This window comes from Aricia agestis, chromosome Z (assembly GCF_905147365.1).
Source record: "Aricia agestis chromosome Z, ilAriAges1.1, whole genome shotgun sequence".
Lineage (NCBI taxonomy): Eukaryota > Metazoa > Arthropoda > Insecta > Lepidoptera > Lycaenidae > Aricia > Aricia agestis.
Window position 1 is genome coordinate 23,855,511 of NC_056428.1, and position 22,777 is coordinate 23,878,287.

At 37.1% G+C, this 22,777-nt stretch overlaps 2 protein-coding genes across 2 annotated transcripts; one reads left to right on the top strand and one right to left on the bottom strand.

Annotated features, from left to right (window-relative positions):
• The first annotated feature begins 796 nt into the window (after nt 1-796).
• Nucleotides 797-6,546, top strand: LOC121738414 (NADH-ubiquinone oxidoreductase subunit 8-like). The gene is made up of 3 exons (XM_042130444.1): nt 797-942; nt 2,349-2,581; nt 6,022-6,546. Exons 1-3 carry the CDS (start codon nt 797-799, stop codon nt 6,453-6,455), a joined length of 813 nt encoding a protein of 270 aa, XP_041986378.1. The 3' UTR covers nt 6,456-6,546.
• A 5,877-nt stretch (nt 6,547-12,423) lies between these two features.
• LOC121738425 lies at nt 12,424-13,231 on the bottom strand. Its single transcript, XM_042130464.1, has 2 exons — nt 12,591-13,231; nt 12,424-12,430 (listed from the first exon to the last, which is right to left on the bottom strand). The coding sequence occupies exons 1-2, from the start codon at nt 13,229-13,231 to the stop codon at nt 12,424-12,426; spliced, it is 648 nt and encodes a 215-aa protein (XP_041986398.1).
• Nucleotides 13,232-22,777: the final 9,546 nt, after the last annotated feature.

The window sequence follows — 22,777 nt, forward strand, 5'->3', positions numbered from 1 at the left end:
AAAAATTCACCAAGATATGACAATTCAAATATCTCATAAAAAAGACCGGCCCGAAACGCTCCATACAAAGTGCTACGAAAGTATGACGTCAGTCTTTCGTAGTTTGTACGCATCGGGAGACAACTTTGTTCGACAGGTATATTAAATATTGCGTTTATGAAAGGGGTTTCATAACAAAAGTTGCATAAGTTATCGAACTGTATACAAATATTAAGAAATTTAATTGAAAAAAAATTTGACTTGAATATCCAACTTTGAAGGCGCATAACAAAAATAATGCAAATGCTATCAAGCTAAATTTTGGGAACACTTATTTTTTATCGTGATTTCTTTATTTTATTAACAAAATTCGCAAAAGAGAATTTTATATACTTATAAGATTATGTGCTAATTTCCCTAACACAGTTACGCCTAGCGATCGAAAAATAGTGCGCGGCGTATGAGTTAGTACAGTCAGAATAAATTTAATAGCAGTGCGCCATCACTGCGCTCGTTCGCCATCGGTCTATTCATTCACCATTCAACCGGACATCATTAAAATGATATCATTCATTCATGGCCTCGACCCTCATCAATTCCCCAACATAGTTGAAAAAGTGATTTTAAAATCGGAATGAATCGGAAATGTTTCTAATAAACGTCCGCCTTGCAGGGGGACCTATTCTCATGGCTCGAGAGTTGCTTCTTGTTGTTCGAGTGCTGTCTAAGGGTCAATTCAGATTTCAGACCGCAACGTGACGAGGCGAGGCAAGGCCAAACGGTTACGGCAGATATCTATTGCCAGCAACTGCAAACCATGATGGAAGAACTAGTTGCTAAACAACCAAAGCTGGTCAATCGCTCTAGGCCACTGCTGCTTCAGGACTACGCTAGACCACACACTGCACAACAGACAGCCGCAAAACTGGAGGAGCTGCAATTGGAATGTCTGCGACATCCACCGTACTCCCCGAAGACCCCGGACCTTGCTCCAACAGATTACCATTTTTTTCGGAATTTGGATTACTTCCTACAAGGAAAAAATTCAATTCTGATGTGGCAGTCCAAACCGCATTCAAATAATTTATTGACCCTCCGTTTCTTTGAGTAAAGGGATCAACGAACTAGACTAAAAGATGACAAAAATGCATTGATAACAATGGTACCTACATACTTTGATTAATTAAATATATTATAAAAAAATCGACTTTATGTTCCTCCCATACAAAACGCCAATTTCATAATATGTAAGGAGATATTATTATAACGTTAGATAACATTTTTGTCTAACTTTCTTAACCAACAAGAGGCACGTTTATTTGACATGTTGTAGCGTATGTTACACGATGTTATGAAATGTTATTATGTTACACAATATGTTTTATAACGTTATATATAACTGCTGTGTGGGAACACCTTGACCCGCGCATACGCGGTGCGACCGCACAGGTACTTTAATCGTTACATTCAATTCCTTATGATCTCGCGGTGTAGCCGCTAAAGCGCGCGTTCGAGCGGACGCATAATAAATCCAGCCTAAAGATAATTTTCGTAACTCCGTTGTGCTGTGTGCAGAAATTCGTGATAGTGGATATTTTGTGACAGCCTGCGACCGAAGTGACAATCGAGTCTGTTTACTCTAATCGAGGTATGAGAATAGAGCCCCAGCTCGAGGTCAAATTAAGTCTGTGTCACTCCCCGACCCATTTTAGATTCTATTTTAGTTTAGCGCCGAAATAACTTTAAATTAAATTTATTTGCCGTCTTCTGACACATTCCTGGATGGGGAACAGCAATGATTGGATCAGAAAAATGCGTATTTAATGAAAATGGATGTATTAGACTCGTCCCGTAACTTGGAAAACAACTGACTTTTTAATGATCCTGCAGACTGATTCACAAATCATTCGCTTTGTGAATCGGGCTGCTGATATGGTTATAAATGGTTTTGCTATGAAAATAACTTCGGAAAATAAGCCCGGGCGCGCACTAGCGGCCAAATCGCAGCGGCCAGGTCGCGACGGCCATCGAGATAGATCTCTTGGTCCACCTTAGTATGAAACCGCCATAGACCACGCGCAACTGGCCGCATGGCGGCCAGCGGCCACACCATGTACTTTCGATGGCCGCCGCGACCTGGCCGCTAGTGCGCGCCTGGCCTAACAGCTGACGATAGTGAAAAAATGCACGAGAGTAAATTGATATTCTCTTAGGACTTAATTGCCTCGGACCAATAAATTCTTTGCTCTAATTTTTACGAAAAAAATATATTTTGACTGGGCATTTACGTTTATCATTGACAACATAAATACCTATCTATCAAATATAATTGTTCAATAATATTAATTATTATCAATGAATTTCCCTAGAAAAGCGTTGTTTAATTTAAAATACACGAACGTGCGTCAAATTTTCATATGCAAAGATGCGTCCAAACAATGCCCACCGAAGGCTGAAAGGAAGCTTCCACCATTCTACCACCGCCCAAGGACGAAAGACCAAGTAAACTTCATTTACATCAACAACGTCCCACCAAAAACTGGCTTAAGGGATTTCGTTGACAGAGCCGCGCAAGTCGTGTTCTGGACTGAAATCATCCGAGGTAATAAGGGTATTAATTTATCATTTTGTTTGTCACGAGGTTGTCACAACCAGCCATGGTGCTTCAAATGTCATTCAAAGAGAGTAACAAAAGGTTTGGAAAAGTATAATGGGAATCAGCAGACGATTCTTATGGTGTAAATTGAAAGAGCCATGGAATTTCAGTTGAAATAAAACATAGCCGACTTCCTTCTAACGTACGATTTTCCGTAAAAAAATACGCCCGAATTGACTGAGCTGGTTGAATGGACGTAAAATATATTGATAATCGACACTCGCAGCATCAGAAGAGCTGCATTGCATTGCCGGCCTTTTAAGCGGGAACACGGTAATAGGGGAGGGTAAGGATGGGATGGGAAGGGAATAGGGGAGGGTAGGGAAGGGAACAAAGGAGGGTAGGGAGGGGAATAGGGTAGGGGATTGGGCCGCCGGTAAACTCACTCACTCGGCGAAACACAACACAAGCGCTGTTTCAGCCGGTTTTCTGTGAGAACGTGGTATTTCTCCGGTCGAGCCGGCCCATTCATGCCGAAGCATGGTTCTCCCACGTCTAGTGATCTATGGTACATGCACAGCTTAGCATTCTTAGCAGCCAATACCGATTGCTAATATAACCTCGAGTCATGACACGTGAGTTATACCTACACTAGTTGCTGCCCGCGTCATCGTCTGCGTGAAGGTCCTACAGCACCAAAAAAAAGGTGATAGCGTGATAATATTATATAGCCTTCAGGTCGTCTCCACCTCTTAGCATCATTCATCTCATTCATGCAAAAGAAGTAAATCCATGCAGTACTGTTTTAGTTTAGCCCGGACATACATACAGACAAACTGACATAAATTCTAAAAACTATATTTTTGGCTTCGAGATCACGCACCAATTTTTTTTTATATTGAATGTACAGTTTTGGCTTTCCTACGATTTTAATATAATATTATGTATACCTATAATATATGGTAGATTAAGCAATCACTGATCTAATGTTCTTAGTTCAGTCTTCTGTCTTAGATCTCTCCGTGTTAGTATTTGCCACGCTCTCTTCCAATCCATTTGTGTTTGTGCACGTCCTAAAGTATATCCGCGATACCTATAACATAATAAACATTATAAGGAATTGATATAACATTTTTACTGTATAATAATGAAACTTCTTTCGTGGAACGCCTAATAATACAAGCTGTACACTCGCGCCAGTCGGCGCTATCTCCAATCTACAAATAATAATAATTATTAATTAATAACCTTTTTACGAGCGAAATCAATAGCGGGGGCTTTTAACAAGAATTGCTTATTGCAATATTCCTTGGACACCCTAGCGGTCCCGACTCCTCAGATAATAATATACTCCCACACCGGTTTCGGTGACGGTGGCCAGTTTCATTGAAACCAGGCCTGTTACGCAGGAGTATTTTTATTGTGCCCAAGTGTGTGCGCAGTACACAAGAGCACTCTCTATTCCTTTCACTATCATAACCCAGTGGGACGGAAGACCGACACGACTGGTGAGAGATCAGGCGCAGGACCGACTTTTTACATGCCCATCCGACATCTTTCTTGTCGGACAATCAGGTGATCAGCCTGCATTGTCCTAACCAAACTTGGAAATAATAATATGTTTCCAATGCGGGAATCGAACCCACGACGTCCGAATCGAGAGCTACACTCTAAACCACTAGATCACGAAGGCGTTAGACTTCTCAGATCAAAGGTTTATGAATTATGAGTGACCAGTTGAAGGGAAAAATTTAGGGGGTAACTAACATTTTACAACTTAAGAGCAATAATTACTAATTTTTCCCCTTATAAATTGTATTGAACAAACGTTGTAATTTACGTATATTGTACTTCATTATCTAGCTAATATAATATGTAGCTATACATAGAATCCATATTTTTCAGTTTTAAATAATTTTCCCGGCCCTAGAGCCTCTATTTATGCAAAAAAAAAAAACAGTTTTCAAATTGCTAGTTATCCACTTCATCCACTCGTGTCTTTAATTGGGTGGCCCCTTGACCCTACGATAATATTGGACAACGTATTTGACAATAAAATTGAAAGGCGCGTTCAATATTAACCCTAGGCACAATATATTGTGCACAATACGACGATATTGCATAATAAAATTGATCGTCTAGGGGCCCGCTATGACAAATCCAATTCACCAGGATAAGTACATAATATTATTTTCTTTGATCGTAACCCAAATAATCCGCAGGGTATTATGGTATCGAAAACATGTAATTTAATTATTATTCAGATGTTTCTCGTGTTGGAATACTGGAACCATAATATATTTATGTGGCTACTGGTACATAGATACTGGTAAATATACACCTCACCAAAATGGTTAAGTGATTTAAGAATAAAGATGTAGCAGATAGATAGACACCCTTTCTCAAATGGCTGAACTGATTTTCAGGAAAGTATGGAGATAATATACTTTGAGCCCCGGGAAAGGGCATAGGATACTTTTATCCCGGAAAAATGTACGGTTTCCGCGCGATAAATGAATGTTGGCGAAACGGAGTTGCGGGCGTCATCTTCGCAACTCCGTTTCGCCAACATTCACCTAGCATACCGGTTATTTTAACGAAATTAAAACAACTGGTATGCTAGGTATGCGGGGCTAAAACGGCCACTTTGGAGAATCATAATATTATAATCATCTGCGTGCAATTCGTACATACTAATTTGACATTCGTCAGTTTGACAGTTTTGACGATTTATTTTGTGAATCAAATGGATTGCAAAATTTCACCATTTTAGGTCCGCTGGTATACACATCTATTATATTATTACTTATGTACTTTTCACCCCTGTGTTTTCAATTAAGTTCCAGGTCGACATAACCCTGCAATATAAGTAATTGACAATGTTTCTTTGTTTTAAAAGAAATAGAGAGTGCTCTTGTGTACTACGCACACACTTGGCCTGGCCTTAATGAAACCGGCCACCGTCACCGAAACCGGTGTGGGAGTTATTATTATTATTTTTACAAAAGTATTAAATGCTTCATTTTTACCCGACTACATCGAGGCGAAAAGGAAGAGACACGATTTTTGGCAGTCTATGTGTAGTGTGTACCCTCTTAGGCTGCGTTTCCACCAGAGATGTGTTGCGAGTACCAAAAACACATTCCTGGTGCAACACATCTCTGGTGGAAACGCAGCCTTACACTGCCAAAATCCCTGCCGAATCTGCGGGGCTAAAATGGTCACATTTAGCAATTCCTCTCAATCAATTCAGCAAAGGAATTGTCAAAACTGTCAATCTGACGAATATCAAATTAGTACGAATTTCTAGACATGAATTGCAAGCAGAGTGACAATTTTTGCGATTAAAAAAATATAATCATATTATGATTCATATTATATATTACGATTCTCCAAAGCGACTATTTTAGCCCCGCTGGTCTGATACAATGTTTCTTAATTCCCAGGTTTGGCAGTAACCCTGGGTCATTTTTTCAAGGAGCCAGCCACCATTAACTATCCGTTCGAGAAAGGCCCCATATCCCCTCGTTATCGAGGCGAGCATGCTCTCCGAAGGTACCCGAGCGGGGAGGAACGATGCATCGCCTGTAAGCTCTGCGAGGCTATTTGCCCAGCGCTGGCCATAACCATCGAGGCGGAGGAAAGACCTGATGGGTCACGACGTGCGACGAGGTACGATATAGACATGACCAAGTGTATCTTCTGTGGCTTCTGCCAGGAGGCTTGCCCAGTGGACGCCATTGTGGAAGGTCCAAATTTCGAGTATAGCACGGAAACCCACGAGGAACTGCTTTACAATAAGGAGAAGTTGCTGAGCAATGGAGACAGATGGGAGCCAGAAATCGTCAGCAATATACACGATAATCATCTTTACCGCTGATCCTTCTGCATATTTAGTATTTTATATTCAAGAGAAATTTAGAAAACGTATGCAGAAAGCACTGCGTTATTTTTTTTTATTGATTTATCGTTTGTCGCAAGAGTTATATTCATTCCAAGTATGATATTTTATTGTAATCTTTTGAAATCGTTATTGTAGTGAAATTAGTAATTAAAATTTTCGGCATGGTAATAAAGACTCATTTCTAATACACCTTCTCTTCAATGCAATGCAATGGCCGGCAACGCACCTGCAGCTCTTCTAATGTTGTGAATGTCCTTGGGCGACGGCTGCTTTCCATCAGTTGACCCGTTTGCTCGTTTGCACCCTTATTTAAAATATAAAAGGGCAAACACGTTAGCAATCACATGAATGTACTATCAGAGAAGTTGATTCCTATCATGCAAATCGGGTACCTATGTAGTTTGGTCGCATTACGTCAAACCCAGCTGACAGATCATAATTAACATTGAATTGACATATTCGACCAAATAACGTTGGTCTGTCAATTGCATAGGAATCAACTTCCTCGATTGTACATCGAGAGATAGTAATTTCAAAATGCAGTGATATGATACTTTAAAAGTTTCAAACTTATCTTCGCATTTCGTAACGATTTATGTTTTTATGTCGCACTGAGAGGTATAATATTATTATGTCACAGACTTACTCAACGTAATGAAGAAAACAAAGTTTTGAAATAGTTTAGAGATTGTTCCTTGTCGTCAGTTATGGGTTAGTAGATTTTCCATTTAGTTGTGTTCAAATTCACGTCTTGAACTAAGTATTGTGATTACAACGAACGAACTTACAAGCTACAATTTTCAATAAACTGAAGATTTTAAAGCTAGCTAGCTTTAGCTATACGGGGGTTTTTGGTGTAGTATTAGCACTTTATGGTGTCGGAGATCCATATTACTATCCATACTTAATATTATAAATGCGAACGTGTGTCTGTCTGTTACCTCTTCACGACCAAACTGCGGACCGATTTTGCTGAAATTTGGTATAAAAATACTTTGAGTCCCGGACAAGGATATAGGATACTTTCATCCCAGAAAAATGTATGGTTCACGCGCGATAAACGGATTTTGGGGCAAGTCAGTAGCGGGCGTCATATTATAGCTGTTAAAAAATCTTTAGGTACTTATGGCGTCTGAGGTTGTATATAAATATATTTTTATATTAATTTAGTTTAGACGTTATGATATTGCACAGGATATCATAATATCTAAACTAAATTAATCCCAAGAGAGGACGCTCAATGCCCCCCGGTATTAATTATTGCTTGCACACCCTTACCTGTAATTAGGTTTACCTGTGCATTAAATAAGTGGTTTAGCTGACGCCCTGACTCCTTGACCCTTCGTCTACACGAAGGGCAGTGAAGGGCACATCAAGCCCGGGGGGGGGGGGGTAATAGTTTTGACAGCAATATGATACACGTACGTTACGTTTACCTACTTTTGTATGGCATAAATGGCTTTCCGTTCTTTGCCTCAAACTACCGCGATCGACAACGAATTATGACTAAGGTAGGTTTAATTTTGCTTTACGCCATCCAGGCCTTCAAAGTTTCGAGATCTGCAACAATATTATTACGAGTCATTTATAAAGATTTCTTTATTTTTCGACGTCCCCAAAAGGGAACGTGTCTTCATGACGAATCAATAAGAAGTATTTTTAAAGGAGGACTCAATGACTCATTATGTGCGATGCGAAAGCGAGTCTTTCACTGGTTCGCACCACAGAATTTCGAACCGCGGTTCGAAACAGCGAAGAGCCGTTTTTGAAATATTTTGTATTCTCGATTCATACCGCGGTGATTGGAGTGGTGTGAAACCACTAATTAATTATTTTTTGCTATGGGTGGATTCGGACCACGAATTTAAGCCAATAATTATTGTAACAAACTTTTATTAGTCTCATTTATTTATTTGTACAGACGTATAGAAAAGTGAAAAAAACGGAATAAAAACACATTTTAATAAAGAAATTACATTTCTTTCAAAATCATAAAAAATGGGAAACTTTAATAACAATACTAATAATAAGGTTATAATTGCATTAAATCACAGTCGTAAATTTTAAATATTCAAAAAGAAAATAATCTTTATGAAAATAATTAAAACTATATAATTGTATAAAATCACAGTAAAAAATTAAACGGAATAATATTTAATGTAAATAAAATAAATCATATTACATAACTGTATAAAATCTTAGTCTAAGAATTAAAATAATCAAAAATAATAAAAAAAACAAAACAATCAAAACAATCAAAAGGAGTAAAATTACTATTATTATAAAGTTAATTTTAAACCCTTAATTTTTCCAGGCAGTGACCCATGGTTATTTCACCCGCTAATAACTCTTTTATGATGTTACCTATTCTTTTAAGTCGGGAATTTTTTGCTCCCATCTCGCATATTTCTACTTTAGTTTGGTCTTAAGACTTAAAATTAATATTTTTGATTTCTTAATTATGTTGAGCTTAACTGTACTTAAAGGAATATGTAATAATAGAACTATCTAGACTGCGGTTCGAATCCGCTAATTCAAAAACAGGTCTTTTCTGTTTCGAACCGCGGTATGAGTCGGCTACTCGTAATTAAAAAACAATCCTTCGCTGTTTCGAACCGCGGTTCGAAAAACTGTGGTGTGAACCAGCGACAAACCCGCAAATTCATGATCATCATTACCTGTCGATTCTTTTAGCATAAGATCTTTCTGTTAAAGAAAATGTACGGTTCCCGTAAAATTATTAATCGTCGTACGTTCCGTGCTGCCTGGAGACAGACAGACAGATGGACAGACAAACGGACAGACAGACGGACAGACATCGAAGTCTCAGTAATAGGGTCCCGTTTTTAGCCTTTGAGTACGGAACCCTAATAGCAATATTAGATACCACAAACGGCCATCAGATGGTCGATACTGACATTCGCTAATTTAGCTGTTCTCAAAGTGTGATTGATCCCTAGTGCCCTGGGGCTCAGCAAAGGACTTGCAGGGGCTCCACGAGTGTTAAGTACCTACTTAAATAGTTTTTTTTATATTCATCAGACACCTCACATCATCACAGCATAACGACCAATTCATTTAAATAAAAAAAAAAAAACATTTTTTGGGAGGTCCGTCAAAAATGTCAAAAAGGTCACCTCCAAAAAAGTTTGAGAACCGCTGAATGTTAGATAATATTATTATTATCAAGCTACAGAACTCTGCAGCTGTTAATGTAACTCCTGATACCACCATGGCCGAACTGTCATGGCCAAACTGTACAGTTTTATCGTTGTGATGCACGTCGTCGATTTCGTCGGCGTCGGTTGCATATTGCATCCGCAGTATCAACAAATATGCACATAAAATACCTTTAGGAAATACTGTTATGGCCGTGTTGAATTTATATGTGAAAATTTTCATACAGCTGGATTTGCGAAATAACGACGTATTGTGTCGAAATAAAAATAAATGACAGTATCGAACCTTGGCGATTTAACACCTGGGTAAGTTACAGTAAAATTATAGTAAAACCAACCAAAAATCTGTCGGTATTATAAAAAATAAGTATATTACTTACTAGCGGCCCGCCCCGGCTTCGCACGGGTGGACATTGATTTTTAAATTATTTTTTTTTCAATCTTTATTTCTTAGTCAATCTTTATGTTAAGCAGAACATAAAAATGGTTTACACTATTTAGCCTGTAACTACTATATTATAATTATTATACACATTTTTATTGTAGGTATTTGTTTATATTTTAAGTGTTATGTTTGATTATTTTATCCTTACCATTATTAATTGAGTAAACGTGGTAAATGTAATGGTTGGGATAATTATTGTTACACTTGATTAAAATATAATTCAATTATTATTATTAAATCTGGTAAATACTAACTAAGCTATAGCTGGTAAGTAATTTGGCCTGGTTTGTACCGGTGCAACGTTACTATTGCATATTTTTAACCGACTTCCAAAAAGGAGGAGGTTATATGTTCGGCTGTGGATATTTTTTTTAGATTAAAAAGTAGGATAATAATTGTAATAGTCAGACATACGATATCGCGGACTTTTACGTTGATATTAATGTCCTCTATAACCTATAAGACTCTAGTACATCACTTTGAGTCTATAATTTATAAAGCTTACAATATATGGAATATTTTGGTATCTAGTTTTTTACACAATTAAAATTAACTAGAGATCGCCCAATGGTCGAAATTCGACCTTAGTTTCAACGATATTAGGACTACTACTTATATATTTTGTAAAACATATTGACATCATCATAGTTTTTTTCAATTCTTGTCTTTGGGACTCAGCTGATCTCAGACAGGCCGTTTAAGCATTGTCTAATAGTATCTAAAATTAAATAGTAAAAAAACAATAATCCATTTTCAATTTGTCAACTTGTTGTCAGCAGACTTCAACCATAAATAAAAGAGTATAATTCGTATGTATAGACTTGTCACTCAAAAATCTGTCATTTTTCCTAGTAGTAGTGTCGTAGTGTGTGTAACGTTTTATTTGTTAAAAATATATATGTTAAAAGCATAATTTCAAAATAATATTAGCTCGATGCACTCCTTCATATAAACTACTAGCTGTTGCCCGCGACTTCGTCCGCGTGGACTTTAGTTTATAGCGCGCGGTGTCAACAAAATTTGTGTCAAATTTAAAAACTTTTTAAAACCCTGGTAAGTGGTACCCCTCTTAGGGCCGCGCTACACCGGATAGGCTATAGCCTATAATAATTATTTAATGAGAGAAAAAAGGGAACCGTATTAACATCTATACAGGGTGTAACAAAAATAAGTGATAATACTTTAGGGTGTGTACGTGTTCCTTGTAGAGAGTTCACTGTGAAAGTAGCAGCTCTGAAAGACGAAACATTTTTTTCACTTTTGTATGGGCAAGGGCCCGAGCGTCACGAGTTTCCCCATACAAACGTGAAAAAAAAAATTGGTCTTTCAGCGCTGCTACTTTCACAGTTAACTCTCTACAAGGAACATGTACACACCCTAAAGTATTATCACTTATTTTTGTTACACCCTGTATATTAATACGTGAGAGAAAAACTTTGTAACCCTTTTTACGAAAAATGGGGAAACGTGGGAACATGAAATTTCGCACAGTTATCCATACTAATATTATAAATGCGAAAGTATCTCTGTCTGTCTGTATGTCTGTCTGTCTGTCTGTCTCGCTTTCACGCCAAAACTACTTAACCGATTGCAATGAAATTTTGTACACAGTTATTCTAGAGTCTGAGAAAGGACATAGGCTACATTTTGATGTGGGAAAATATCATATTTCCATGAAAATATCGATGAAAATGAATTCGCATAGCGCGTGGCCAGCGCTCATCCCGGGGGTCCTGGGTTCGAGTCCCGCAGGCGGAACAAAAAGTTTTCAATGGGTCTTGGATGTGTATTAAAATAAAATCTTAAACATATTTTATGTATAATATTATAAAAAATCCAGAAATATATCGATGCAATGAATATTTTAGTTCTAATACGATTCAACAGATGGCGTTTTATTTTTTACTTCATTTTAACATAGAACTGATCATACTTATTAGTTATTATGTTTTTGTTTATAGTTTTTAATACGTTAGAATATTATGTTTAATAATATTATCACTTGGTATAATAATAATCAATCTATCTTATCTTATAGAACTCCTTCTGCATTTCTAATATATGTGACAAGTTGACAACAGAAGGCGCTCTAAAATAAAGGAGTTCAAGTGTAGTTCAAGCGTGTTGGCCTATATTCCATCCAGAAAATATATCAATGCAATCAACATTTCAATTCTAATATCGTATCTATTGCTAGCAAAAATTGGACACTCGAGTAGCAGGTGAGGAACCGTCTCCTCGACTCCGGGCTGACACAGACACGACGAATCCTCCTTCAGCTTGAATCTGTTCAAGTAGAAGGCGAATCCGCCGTGACCGGTCAGTATCTGCGTGGTGTAAGGTGTAATGTCTATCTTTTTGACTATTTTGTGTGCAGCAGCAGCGCTTGGGAAAAAGAGCTTCGTGACTACGGCCGTCCCTCCCACTTCGTATCTCCTGTCCCATTCCTCAATCGTATCCTCTCTTAAAATACGCTTGACGAATGACACAGGACACAGATCGTAGTCGGGTCTCCTTCTCAACCCCAGGGCGGCTTCTTTGGCTAACTCGTCAACTCTCTCATTCCCCCTCAACCCAGCGTGCGCCTTTATCCAAAACAAGGAAATCTCCCGCCTCTGCAATGTAGCTTTTCGGAGAGCCGCCCTTGTTTGCACAGCTAGGGGATGAGGGGAATTATGGGTGACCGCCTGAAGAGCCGACCTGGAGTCGCTCAGGATACCGACCTTCACCTCTCCACTCTTGCAGGCTATAGTTACAGCTCTTTGGAGCGATATAAGTTCGGCCTGGTAGACGGTGCAATACGGCGACAAAGCAAACTTGACGGCCTTTGTCTCGGCCTCACCCTTCCATACGGAGAGTGCGGCCCCAACTCGGCCCTCAATCCTGCTGCCGTCCGCATAGATCCTATGGCCGTGGCTGTTGACCACATCAGCATACGAATCCTCGTCTACCATCCCAAACCCCAGCTCTACCTGCTCTGCCGGATGTGGATCCTCAATCGCAAGAGCCATTCGTTCCACCTCCCTGTCCCTCAATGCCGGGTACGACACTCCCTTCTTAATCTCATAAAGTCTCGATGCTTCGAGTATTCTGAGATCAAGAGGGAGTATAAACAACTTTGTGATCATGGTCGCAAATCGCAATCACCAATCTTGACTACAAAGTGTTTATTGCTGGATATCCATACTAATGATATAAGTAATATTATAAATGCGAAAGTGTGTCTGTCTGTCTGTTGGTCTGTCTGTCTATGTGTTACCTCTTCACGCCCAAACCGCTGAACCGATTTTGTTGAAATTTGGTATAGGAATACTTTGAGTCCCGGGAAAGGACATAGAATACTTTTATCCCGAAAAATGTCGTACGGTTACCATGCGATAAACGAATTTTGGCGCAACAGAGTTGCGGGCATCATCTAGAACTAATTATGAGTACATCATATTTTATTATAACTCGGCATTCATTTTTGATAAAAATTGGCGCTACTTGGACCCAGAATTTTTGTCAAAGATCCCAGTTCAGTTCAAAACCAAAATTTACTAGTCTAAAGTCTACCATACTATTAGGTTTCCTCTTGAATATTAGATTTCTAGAAGTAAGTTTGTCTACCGCACTATTAGGAATACTAGATTTCTACTTGAATCGTAAAAGCGTGGTCCTAAAACTGAAATGCACAATAGAGACCCCAGGGACGGTCCTCGGACTTAACTGATAGACTTGCAAATGCATTTATTGGTACTTTACGCCGGTAAAGCTGGTAAGCTTTACCGGCTCCATAAAGTTTTAAATTACTTTCACCTTTCACCAGGATATTAAAATCATATTAAAATAGTCTTTAGATCCACCCTACAGACGTTAGAATATAATAAATTAAAATTCTATTCGTGTTTGATAGTTTAGAACAGTGGTTCTTAGGCTTTTATTCATGAAATACCATCTTCCAAAGTATGTTTGTCTTGTCGAGGACCATCCAGTTGCTTTACCCAAATAAAGGGTTGTTTGAGAAAGAATACAAACACAACTTTATAATTAGCACTCATTTTTTTCATTTGGCAAAAATGTAAAAGTTACAGATGTGATTTTTGTGACTGCATAGTGCATACTGTTTACTAACTTCTTTTCTCACATATTACGAGCATTAGGATGGCTTCGCTGACCATTTGGAATGCAATATTCCGCGGACCACCGGTTAAGAACCACTGGTTTAGAAATAAGGTTGACAAATTAAAATTAGTAAGACCTAAAAGACCTTGGTTTTGATAAGATAGAATATGGGAATACTTTAAATTCTTGGAAAATACATCAGATAGTTAAGACCGAATAATGTACGGTTCCTTAACGACAAACACATTTCTGCAATGAGTGCAAAGTCGTAAGCAACGTCAGCTTCCCGTTAAGGGGGCGACTAACCCTAAAATGTCGATTTTATAATTCATTTTTATACTTGAAAGTAAGCCCCGAATTGTTTCATTTTCTAAAATTAGATACTACATTATATTTCCGAGAATTCAATCTGAGCAAAAACACGATATCTTAAAATTTTCTCCATAGAAAAAAATCACAAAGATGCATCTAATTTTCACGAATTTTTCATTTATTGCCATAACCGTGCATTGAACTAAGTTAATATTTTAACACATTGTATAAAATTCTATCATTGAGAGATCGACCTAGCGGATTTTTAAAATATTGTATATTTATCGAGTTATTGAGAAAAAACTAATTTGGCGATGAATCCGCGTCGTTCTTTTTCACCTGGCATAATATGAAAGACGGGCGTGAGTGTGAAGGGAGAAGGACGATGTTTGATTTTTGTGGTTAGTCGCCCTCTAACAGTTTGTACATACCTATAAGTACAGAAATTTTGTAGCTGTCTTACACGATAGAAAAGACGTTTGATACATAAGGAAAAATCGGCCAAGTCAGCCAAGAAGTCTTACGAGTAGTAATAGGGTCCCGTTTTTACCCTTTGGGTACGGAACCCTAAAAAAATATCTGTATACACAGTGAAGATGTTTTATTACTTTCCGTCAATAAATAACCAACCGAAATGGACTTTAACAATCTTGTTCGCATAAAAGAGAAAAGGATTGTCCCGGAGTAAATTTAAAATACATTCAGGTACAGTTATTACGGAACAAAAGAGCAGTAAGAAGAAAATTTCAATTTATCCGATCGTTATCCTCGGATGAGGGTCCATTAAATTTCATTATCATCAAAATTATTTAGTGCTTCGCCCGGCTAGCTATCTACCTTTATTTCTGCGCCAGTTTTGTCGTCGTGAAACTGGGAATTTTGGCCTTTTTGAACACCACAGGTGGCTATTTTGATAATTGCGATAGTTTGATCGTTCGTTCGATCTCATTTTGACTAAAAAACGTTAAAATTAACACCCTATTTTTTTGGTTAAATGGACTCTCCTATAATGATACCTAAGCCCTAAAAAAATTGGCCGGAAGGTTTATTTGCACCAAGTATATTTTTGCGAAACCCTAACCAAGTATAAAAATGTGATGTCATACCTACCTACTAAAAGTTACGCCGTGAGCAGAAAAGGATGTATTACTTAAATGTTTTTACGCTAGAGGGTTGCACCTGCACAGACAGTAAACAAAAAGTTTTGTTAGACGTTTAACAACGTCTCCGTCAATATTCTGATATGACGTGTGCAACATGTCGGATTTTGATCGGATTATTTACTATTTGTGCTAGCAGCGCCCTCTGCTCCGCTCCCACCTTTGTGTAGTACTACTATTGTACACCTACTTAAGATTAAGTAGGTGTGTACTAGTGTAGTCTATATAAGTGTTTTGTTCCGTACAAACCCGAATAATAAGAACTTCTGTGGGCAGGCTAAAACTATACTTAATTAATTTCAGCGCATTCCATTTGCCGTTCGCTGGGTCGAGTTTTTTGTTCGTAGCTCAAATATAATCTTTATACGCGGCACAATATTACAGTAATAAAACAAAAGTGGGACGAAGAAAAAGTATTGTTTCGTAGTTTCACTCATAACAATATCGTAAAAAATTCCCCAACGAATAGGTAGTAGGTACTATTTCAATAAATGTCTAAAGTTTGTTCGGGTTTCGTATGCCCTAACTTGACGCCTTTTATTGTTAGTTTGGTTTGAGTTTTGACCTATTTTATCTGTGAAATGCAATAACAAATATTGCTTCGGCTTATGCTTAAGTTACCAAAGATATATGTATTATTATATCGAAGTTATATTAAGGATATCTACAAAAATAAAAATTTATTATATTTTTTTAGTCTCGCTAGAACTCGAGAACTGCTGAACCAATTGTGCTAATTTTAGTATTAAAATATTCGTGGAAGTCCATGGAAGGCTTATAAGTTATATTAGATATTGTTATCAAATTCACACTCTTAAAAATGTATACTACCTTATGTTATTTATTTACACTTGTTATTTAACCGAGTTCTGCTCGGTATTCCATAAAACACGAATAAAATGTCATTTTCTAAAAATGATTTTTAGCTAGATCGATTTATCGCCCCCGAAACCCCCTATATACTAAATTTCATGAAAATCGTTGGAGCCGATTCCGAGATTCCAATTATATTATATAATATATACTTATATAGTAAGTACAAGAATTGCTCGTTTAAGATAAAAAAATTATGCTTTTATCGCGGGCTTTGAGCACGGCGACCGTCGACCGCATTAAGAATTTAATAATTTTTAATAAAAAATAAACCTAAGACATCATCAATTTCAGTCCAGACAGTCTAATCCCAGTAAATATCTTAATTAGAATCCAGGACATTTTGAAGCTATAAACCAAAAATTTAATTCATCTAATGGTCGAACTGAAATGTTAGGAATCTCGGTTCTCGACGAATCCAGGTTTGTATAAACAAGATTACCACGAGCTGTATAATCAGGAAGTAGGTCTTAAAACTAGGAAAGTGTAGTTTCTATACAGGAGTCTAGGGTATTCTAGACATTCATGAATACTAAGCAAATAAAGTACCTATTTGATGCTTTTCAGAGTAACTAGTAAAGCTATAGTTCTGTATGCTCGGACTAACATTATTTATTTTTTAATTATCATTGATCTGAATGTAAACAACAAAACTTGAGAGGTGTCAAGGGACACCCGAATGGAACGAAGTTATTACTTATATTAAAAAACCTGTAAGTAGGTACATACATAATTATACACTCAAAAAAAAAACGCTAACTACTGACGCCCAGGAATACTAACAACGCGTTGCTGTTTTTTTTCAAAAAACGCCATCTAGTTGACGCACAGGAATACTATCAACGCCCTCTGCCCCTACCATGCAGGTACTTACTAATAAAAAGTGTCGTTACAACTTTTTCAGTCTAGCCCAAGCCGCAATGCACGGCAATCGGGGACTGCCTCCTAAAGCTATTGCATAGCATTATTTATTAACTCTTGCAATTATTACAATTCGGATAGGTCTATTTGCACGCACATAAATACCGTGCGGTAGTCTGGCAACGCCGCCATTGCTGTGCAGGTCGCAGTGCCCCCCATTACGACCGGTGTTAGGTTTTTCGTTACGGAATTTCTTGATTCGGTTGCCGGCCGCCGCGCTAGCCCGCGAATCGCGATATACTAGTGCGATAGCGTGCCAAATTAATTGGAATTGTAATACGAGTAACAATTAATTGCATCCGAGTGCCGACAGAAGTGAAAACCTTGCTGGATTTATATGCGTCTACCCGAACGCGCGGCTTATCGGCTACACCGCGAGATCATAAAAAATAGTACCTATCATGTATAGCGTCGCGTTGTATGTTAGAGCTCGACAAGGCTTTATCAACTTTAAATTAACGTGGTGAAAAAAACGAACTAACGCTGCCATCATACAGAACGCTGTTTTTGACAGTTCTCCTTTACCAGCAGCGCCCTCGCCCTCGTTCATTTAAAGCCTTGCCGCATTTTACATAATACTAGAGATCGCCCAATGGTCGAAATTCCACCTTAAAAATAATCTTCTTCTTTTGGCTCCCCATTTAAAGTATTGACTATTTTAGATTTAATAAAAAAAAAACAATCCATTTTTAGGGTTCCGTAGTCAACAAGGAACCCTTATAGTTTCGGTCAGTCCGTCCGTCTGTCCGTCCGTCTGTCCGTCTGTCTGTCCGTCTGCCTGTCCGTCCGTCTGCCTGTCCGCAGTTGTGCTCAGAGACTATATAGGACCTATAAAAAGCTGTTATTTGGCACGAATGCACGTCATATTATTGATGCCGACAAAATGGTACATAAAATCTTTAAAAAAATAATAATATATGGTACCTTCCCTTTTTTTCGCGTCCACCCCATCGTGTGGGGTGGACGCGATATATTTTTTTAAATATTATGAGTATTCATAGATCATTTTCCGATTTAGGGATCCGTTTGTGAAATATTAAGTTTTAAAGTGGAAAAAATCGTTAGAGTCCAGTGTCCCCCCCTCCTACCAGCTAAACAGTTAGTAAAAATTCACTGGAGTAGGAAATACGCTGAATTTAAAAGGAAAACTATCACGGTTAAGAAGATTCCATACGTTATTGAGCAATACTCGATCAACTAACTATAAAATACTAGAGATCGCCCAATGGTCGAAATTCGACCTTAGTTTCAACGACATTAGGACTACTACCTATATTTTGTAAAAAAATGTTGACTATCATTTTTTTTCAACTCTTCCTTGGGACTTAGCTGATCTCAGACTGGCCGTGTAAGCATTGTCTAATAGTATCTAAGATTCAATAAAAAAACTATAATCCATTTTCAATTTGTCATCTTGTTGTCAACAGACTTCAACCATAAATAAAAGAGTGTAACTCGTATGTATAGGCTTGTCACTCAAAAATCTGTCATTTCTCATGTGTGTGTGTTGTAGTGTGTGTAATGTTTTATTTGTTAAAAAAATGTATGATAAAACATAATTTTAAAACAGTATTTGCTCGATGCACTTCTTGTCCATATAAACTACAACTGTGCGAAATGTCATGTCAACGATTTTCATGAAATTTAGTATATAGGGGGTTTCGGCGATAAATCGATCTAGCTAAGAATCGTTTTAAGAAAATGTCATTTTATTCGTGTTTTACCGAACAAAGCTCGGTCAAATAGCTAGTTATAATTTGTACGCAACGAGAGATAAAAACGAAAATTTCTTAGATATGCGTGAATATAATTATCATGAAACTATATGAAGGCATTCCCAAAACTCTGATGACACCCTAAGCATAAAGTATAGTTAGCAAATAGCTGTTTCAATGTTGCTTTAACGCTATAATTAAAAGCTTGAATAGATTTATTACAAGTGTTGCCAACTTTGAAATTTAATGTAGCTTCTCAAATCCTCCAGTACTGTAAATTGTACGAAATGGCTACTTTCCTAAAGTTTCATCGCTAAGCAACAAAGTAGAAATAGTGGTGAAGTTTAGAGTGTATTAGTAATTTATCTTCAGTTTATTATTAGGGTCATTTCACATCGCAACGTGCCGAGTCGCTGCGATGTATTCTTATGCGTCATTCAAAATTAGAATGACCCGATAAATTTATGTATTCATACAGTTAATATTATAAATGCGAAAGTCCATTTGTATGCCTGTCTGTTATCTTTTCACGCCCAAACCGCTGAACCGATTTTACTGTTTGATATGGAGATACTTGAGTCCCAGAAAAGGATAGACTATAGAGAATATTTTTTATATTTATTTTATACTAGATGTCCCGCGCGGCTTCGCCCGCGTAAATTACGAATTTTACAGAAACCGTACATTTTCCCATAAAAAATATTTCCCCCGTTTTTCCCACATTTTCCTGAGTTTCTTCGGTCGTATTAGTCTTAGCGTGATAATATAATATAGCCGATAGTCTTACTCGATAAATGATCTATCTAACACTGAGATAAGTTTTTCACTTCAGGTTTATAATATTAGGTAGGTATAGATTTTTTTAATTATCGCTTGACAAACTAGAGTCTCGATCTAAAAGACTATGAAATGGTATAATATGGTAGTGATGATGATGATGATGATGATGATGATGATGATGATGAATGTAATTTGTTTTTTACTTAAAACTTTATGTTCTTAAAACAACGCCGAAACTCCCAAACTTGTATCTATAAAGAATTAGGAGTTCTCTCAGCACCTTCCGAACCACGGTATACTTACCAGGTATCTCGGTGCAAAATCTTACTTGTTGGTAGCATATGCTTAGAATACTTCTCACGTAACCGAAGTCACCACATGTTTCCCTATAAGTTTTGAGGAGTTCCCTCGATTACTTATGGATCCTTCATCAGATCACCACTTTTGTGAATATAATACTAAATTGGGATGATACCCTATATACCAAAAGAAAAATTTTGAAAATCGGTTGACAAACGGCGGAGTAATCGTTGAATATAAGAAAACGAACATAACACCTCCCCCATTTTGAAAGTCGGTTAAAATTGTAGCCTATGTGTTATTCTGATGTATAAGCTATATTATTGTAAAGTTTCATTAAAATCTGTTTAGTAGTTTTTGCGTGAAAGAGTAACAAATCCACATATCCCTACATCCATACATCCAAACAAACTTTCACCTTTATAATATTAGTAGGACTAGTAGGATTCAGAATACTTACAGACTAAATAACTTTAATAGCTAATACAATAATTTAGATAAACAAATAGCTAATTACAAGCCTCCACATAATATACTTATGTAAAAAGATAATACAAGTCAGCAAAAATGTGTCGAACCAACTATATAATTTTGGAAAGATAAAGAGAAATACAGTAAGTCCCTTTAAATGCACGGTTCCCATGCGATAAAGGAATTTTCGCGCAACGGAGTAGATATCTCGTAATTTTTTTTTTTTGTAAACATCATCATATCCACAATAATATTATGTTGACCACCACAAAGTCCACAAACTCGTTAACAACACAAAACATTTTTACTTCTTACAGTAAATCTTCATACATAACAAAATTCACAAAGCATTTTACATTTCTAAGAACACTACACGAGTCGCGCTCCGAAAATTACATTTTTATTCGTTGTTCACTTAGATTAGATACTTTCTGTTTGTTATTTATGTTTATCATCTACTCGTAAAGCCAAATTTTAATTAAAAAACTCGCTGTCAAAGGCTTATTAAAGAGAATGGCAGTGAGTATCATTTTGAAGATTCATCTTTGATCGTTTAATTGTTTATTAATTTGTTTATCTGCAATATGTTAGCCGTATCTTTGTTGCTGAGATATTCCTTTATGCACCGTACTGCTTACATCCGATAAAACTATACAATTAAGTACCCCAATCTTTGAGAAAATATTTATACTTTTAAATATATGAAAATCATCTAGGCTACAAACATTCCACTGGGAAGGTTTGTTAGTCGGAAAATAATATTTTACGCGGACGAAGCCGTGGGCAAAAGCTAGGTTTATTAATTGGACGCTGTTAGGCATTCATGTATTAACCTACAAAAAAATATGTATTGAGTTATGAATGCAGTTATATTATTTAGATGATTTAGAACAAGACTGCATTCAAACAAAAAAATGGGTTAGGATTTAGGAGTCTTGCGTACTCAGAGACATTTAATTACGATTAACCTTGAATTTAATTAAGAGTTTGACAGATAATGTGTGGGGCTTTTGTCAAAATTTTGAATTAATTACAATTAAGTAAATAATGTTCCACTCTGAGTGCGGCATTTAGGACACTAATGTCAGCGACGTATTATAAATATGTGATTTGAAACCGACGTTTGTCCGGACCCAGAATAAACTAGATAATATTATGATACACATATTATTTGCAATCTATATGTAACATACTATGTACCTACACATTACACATAATATTATATTTCTATTTGTAATTAGTGACCCTTCCTCTCGTTTACGATGTCGGGTCGGTATCATGTGCGTTTCGCTTATCCAAGATACAACATCCTGCTTCCGGTCATAGGGTATCTTTGGCTTTAAAAGTATGGTTAAGGTTTCATGTGAATTTAATGGAAAGGTAATATCGAAATGTTTTGGTCAAAAAATAAAGAAACTGAAGAAGGTTCAGTTTGAGTTGATACCCGACCTAGTTGATATTAGAAGACAGTTCAAAATAATATTATTATATTTGGTTCTTGATTCAGCATGCGATTCGATCGTTTCCGAGTTAAATCAAATCAAAACTAACGTCAATTATAGTTCAGTAAATCCATTGAAATTATAATAATAATAATAATATAATAATATCTATGGACGCTTCACACCACGTCAGTCTGGCCCCGTGCTAAGTACCTAAAGGACTTGTATTACAGGTACCAGACAACGGGAATATATTTAATACTTTTATACTATACATATATTTAAGATTTTTATTATATCATACATATATTTAATACACATCCAGACCCGGGAACTTTGAAAAATATTTGTTCCGTTGGCGGGATTCGAACCCGCGACCCCCGGCTTGAGCTACCGACGCGCTCACCACTGAGCCACAGAGGTCGTCGAAATGTTACATGAGCTTTGCAATTTATTACAGGATGCAATTTTATTTTTGGGATATGTTGGTGGGATCAATCAAGCTTAACTTTAAGTTTGTGGGGTCGCCACCCTTGTCCCCCGGCCGCCATCTTGAAAAAAAAGGGGTGACAACAATATTTTCACGAAATCGCCAA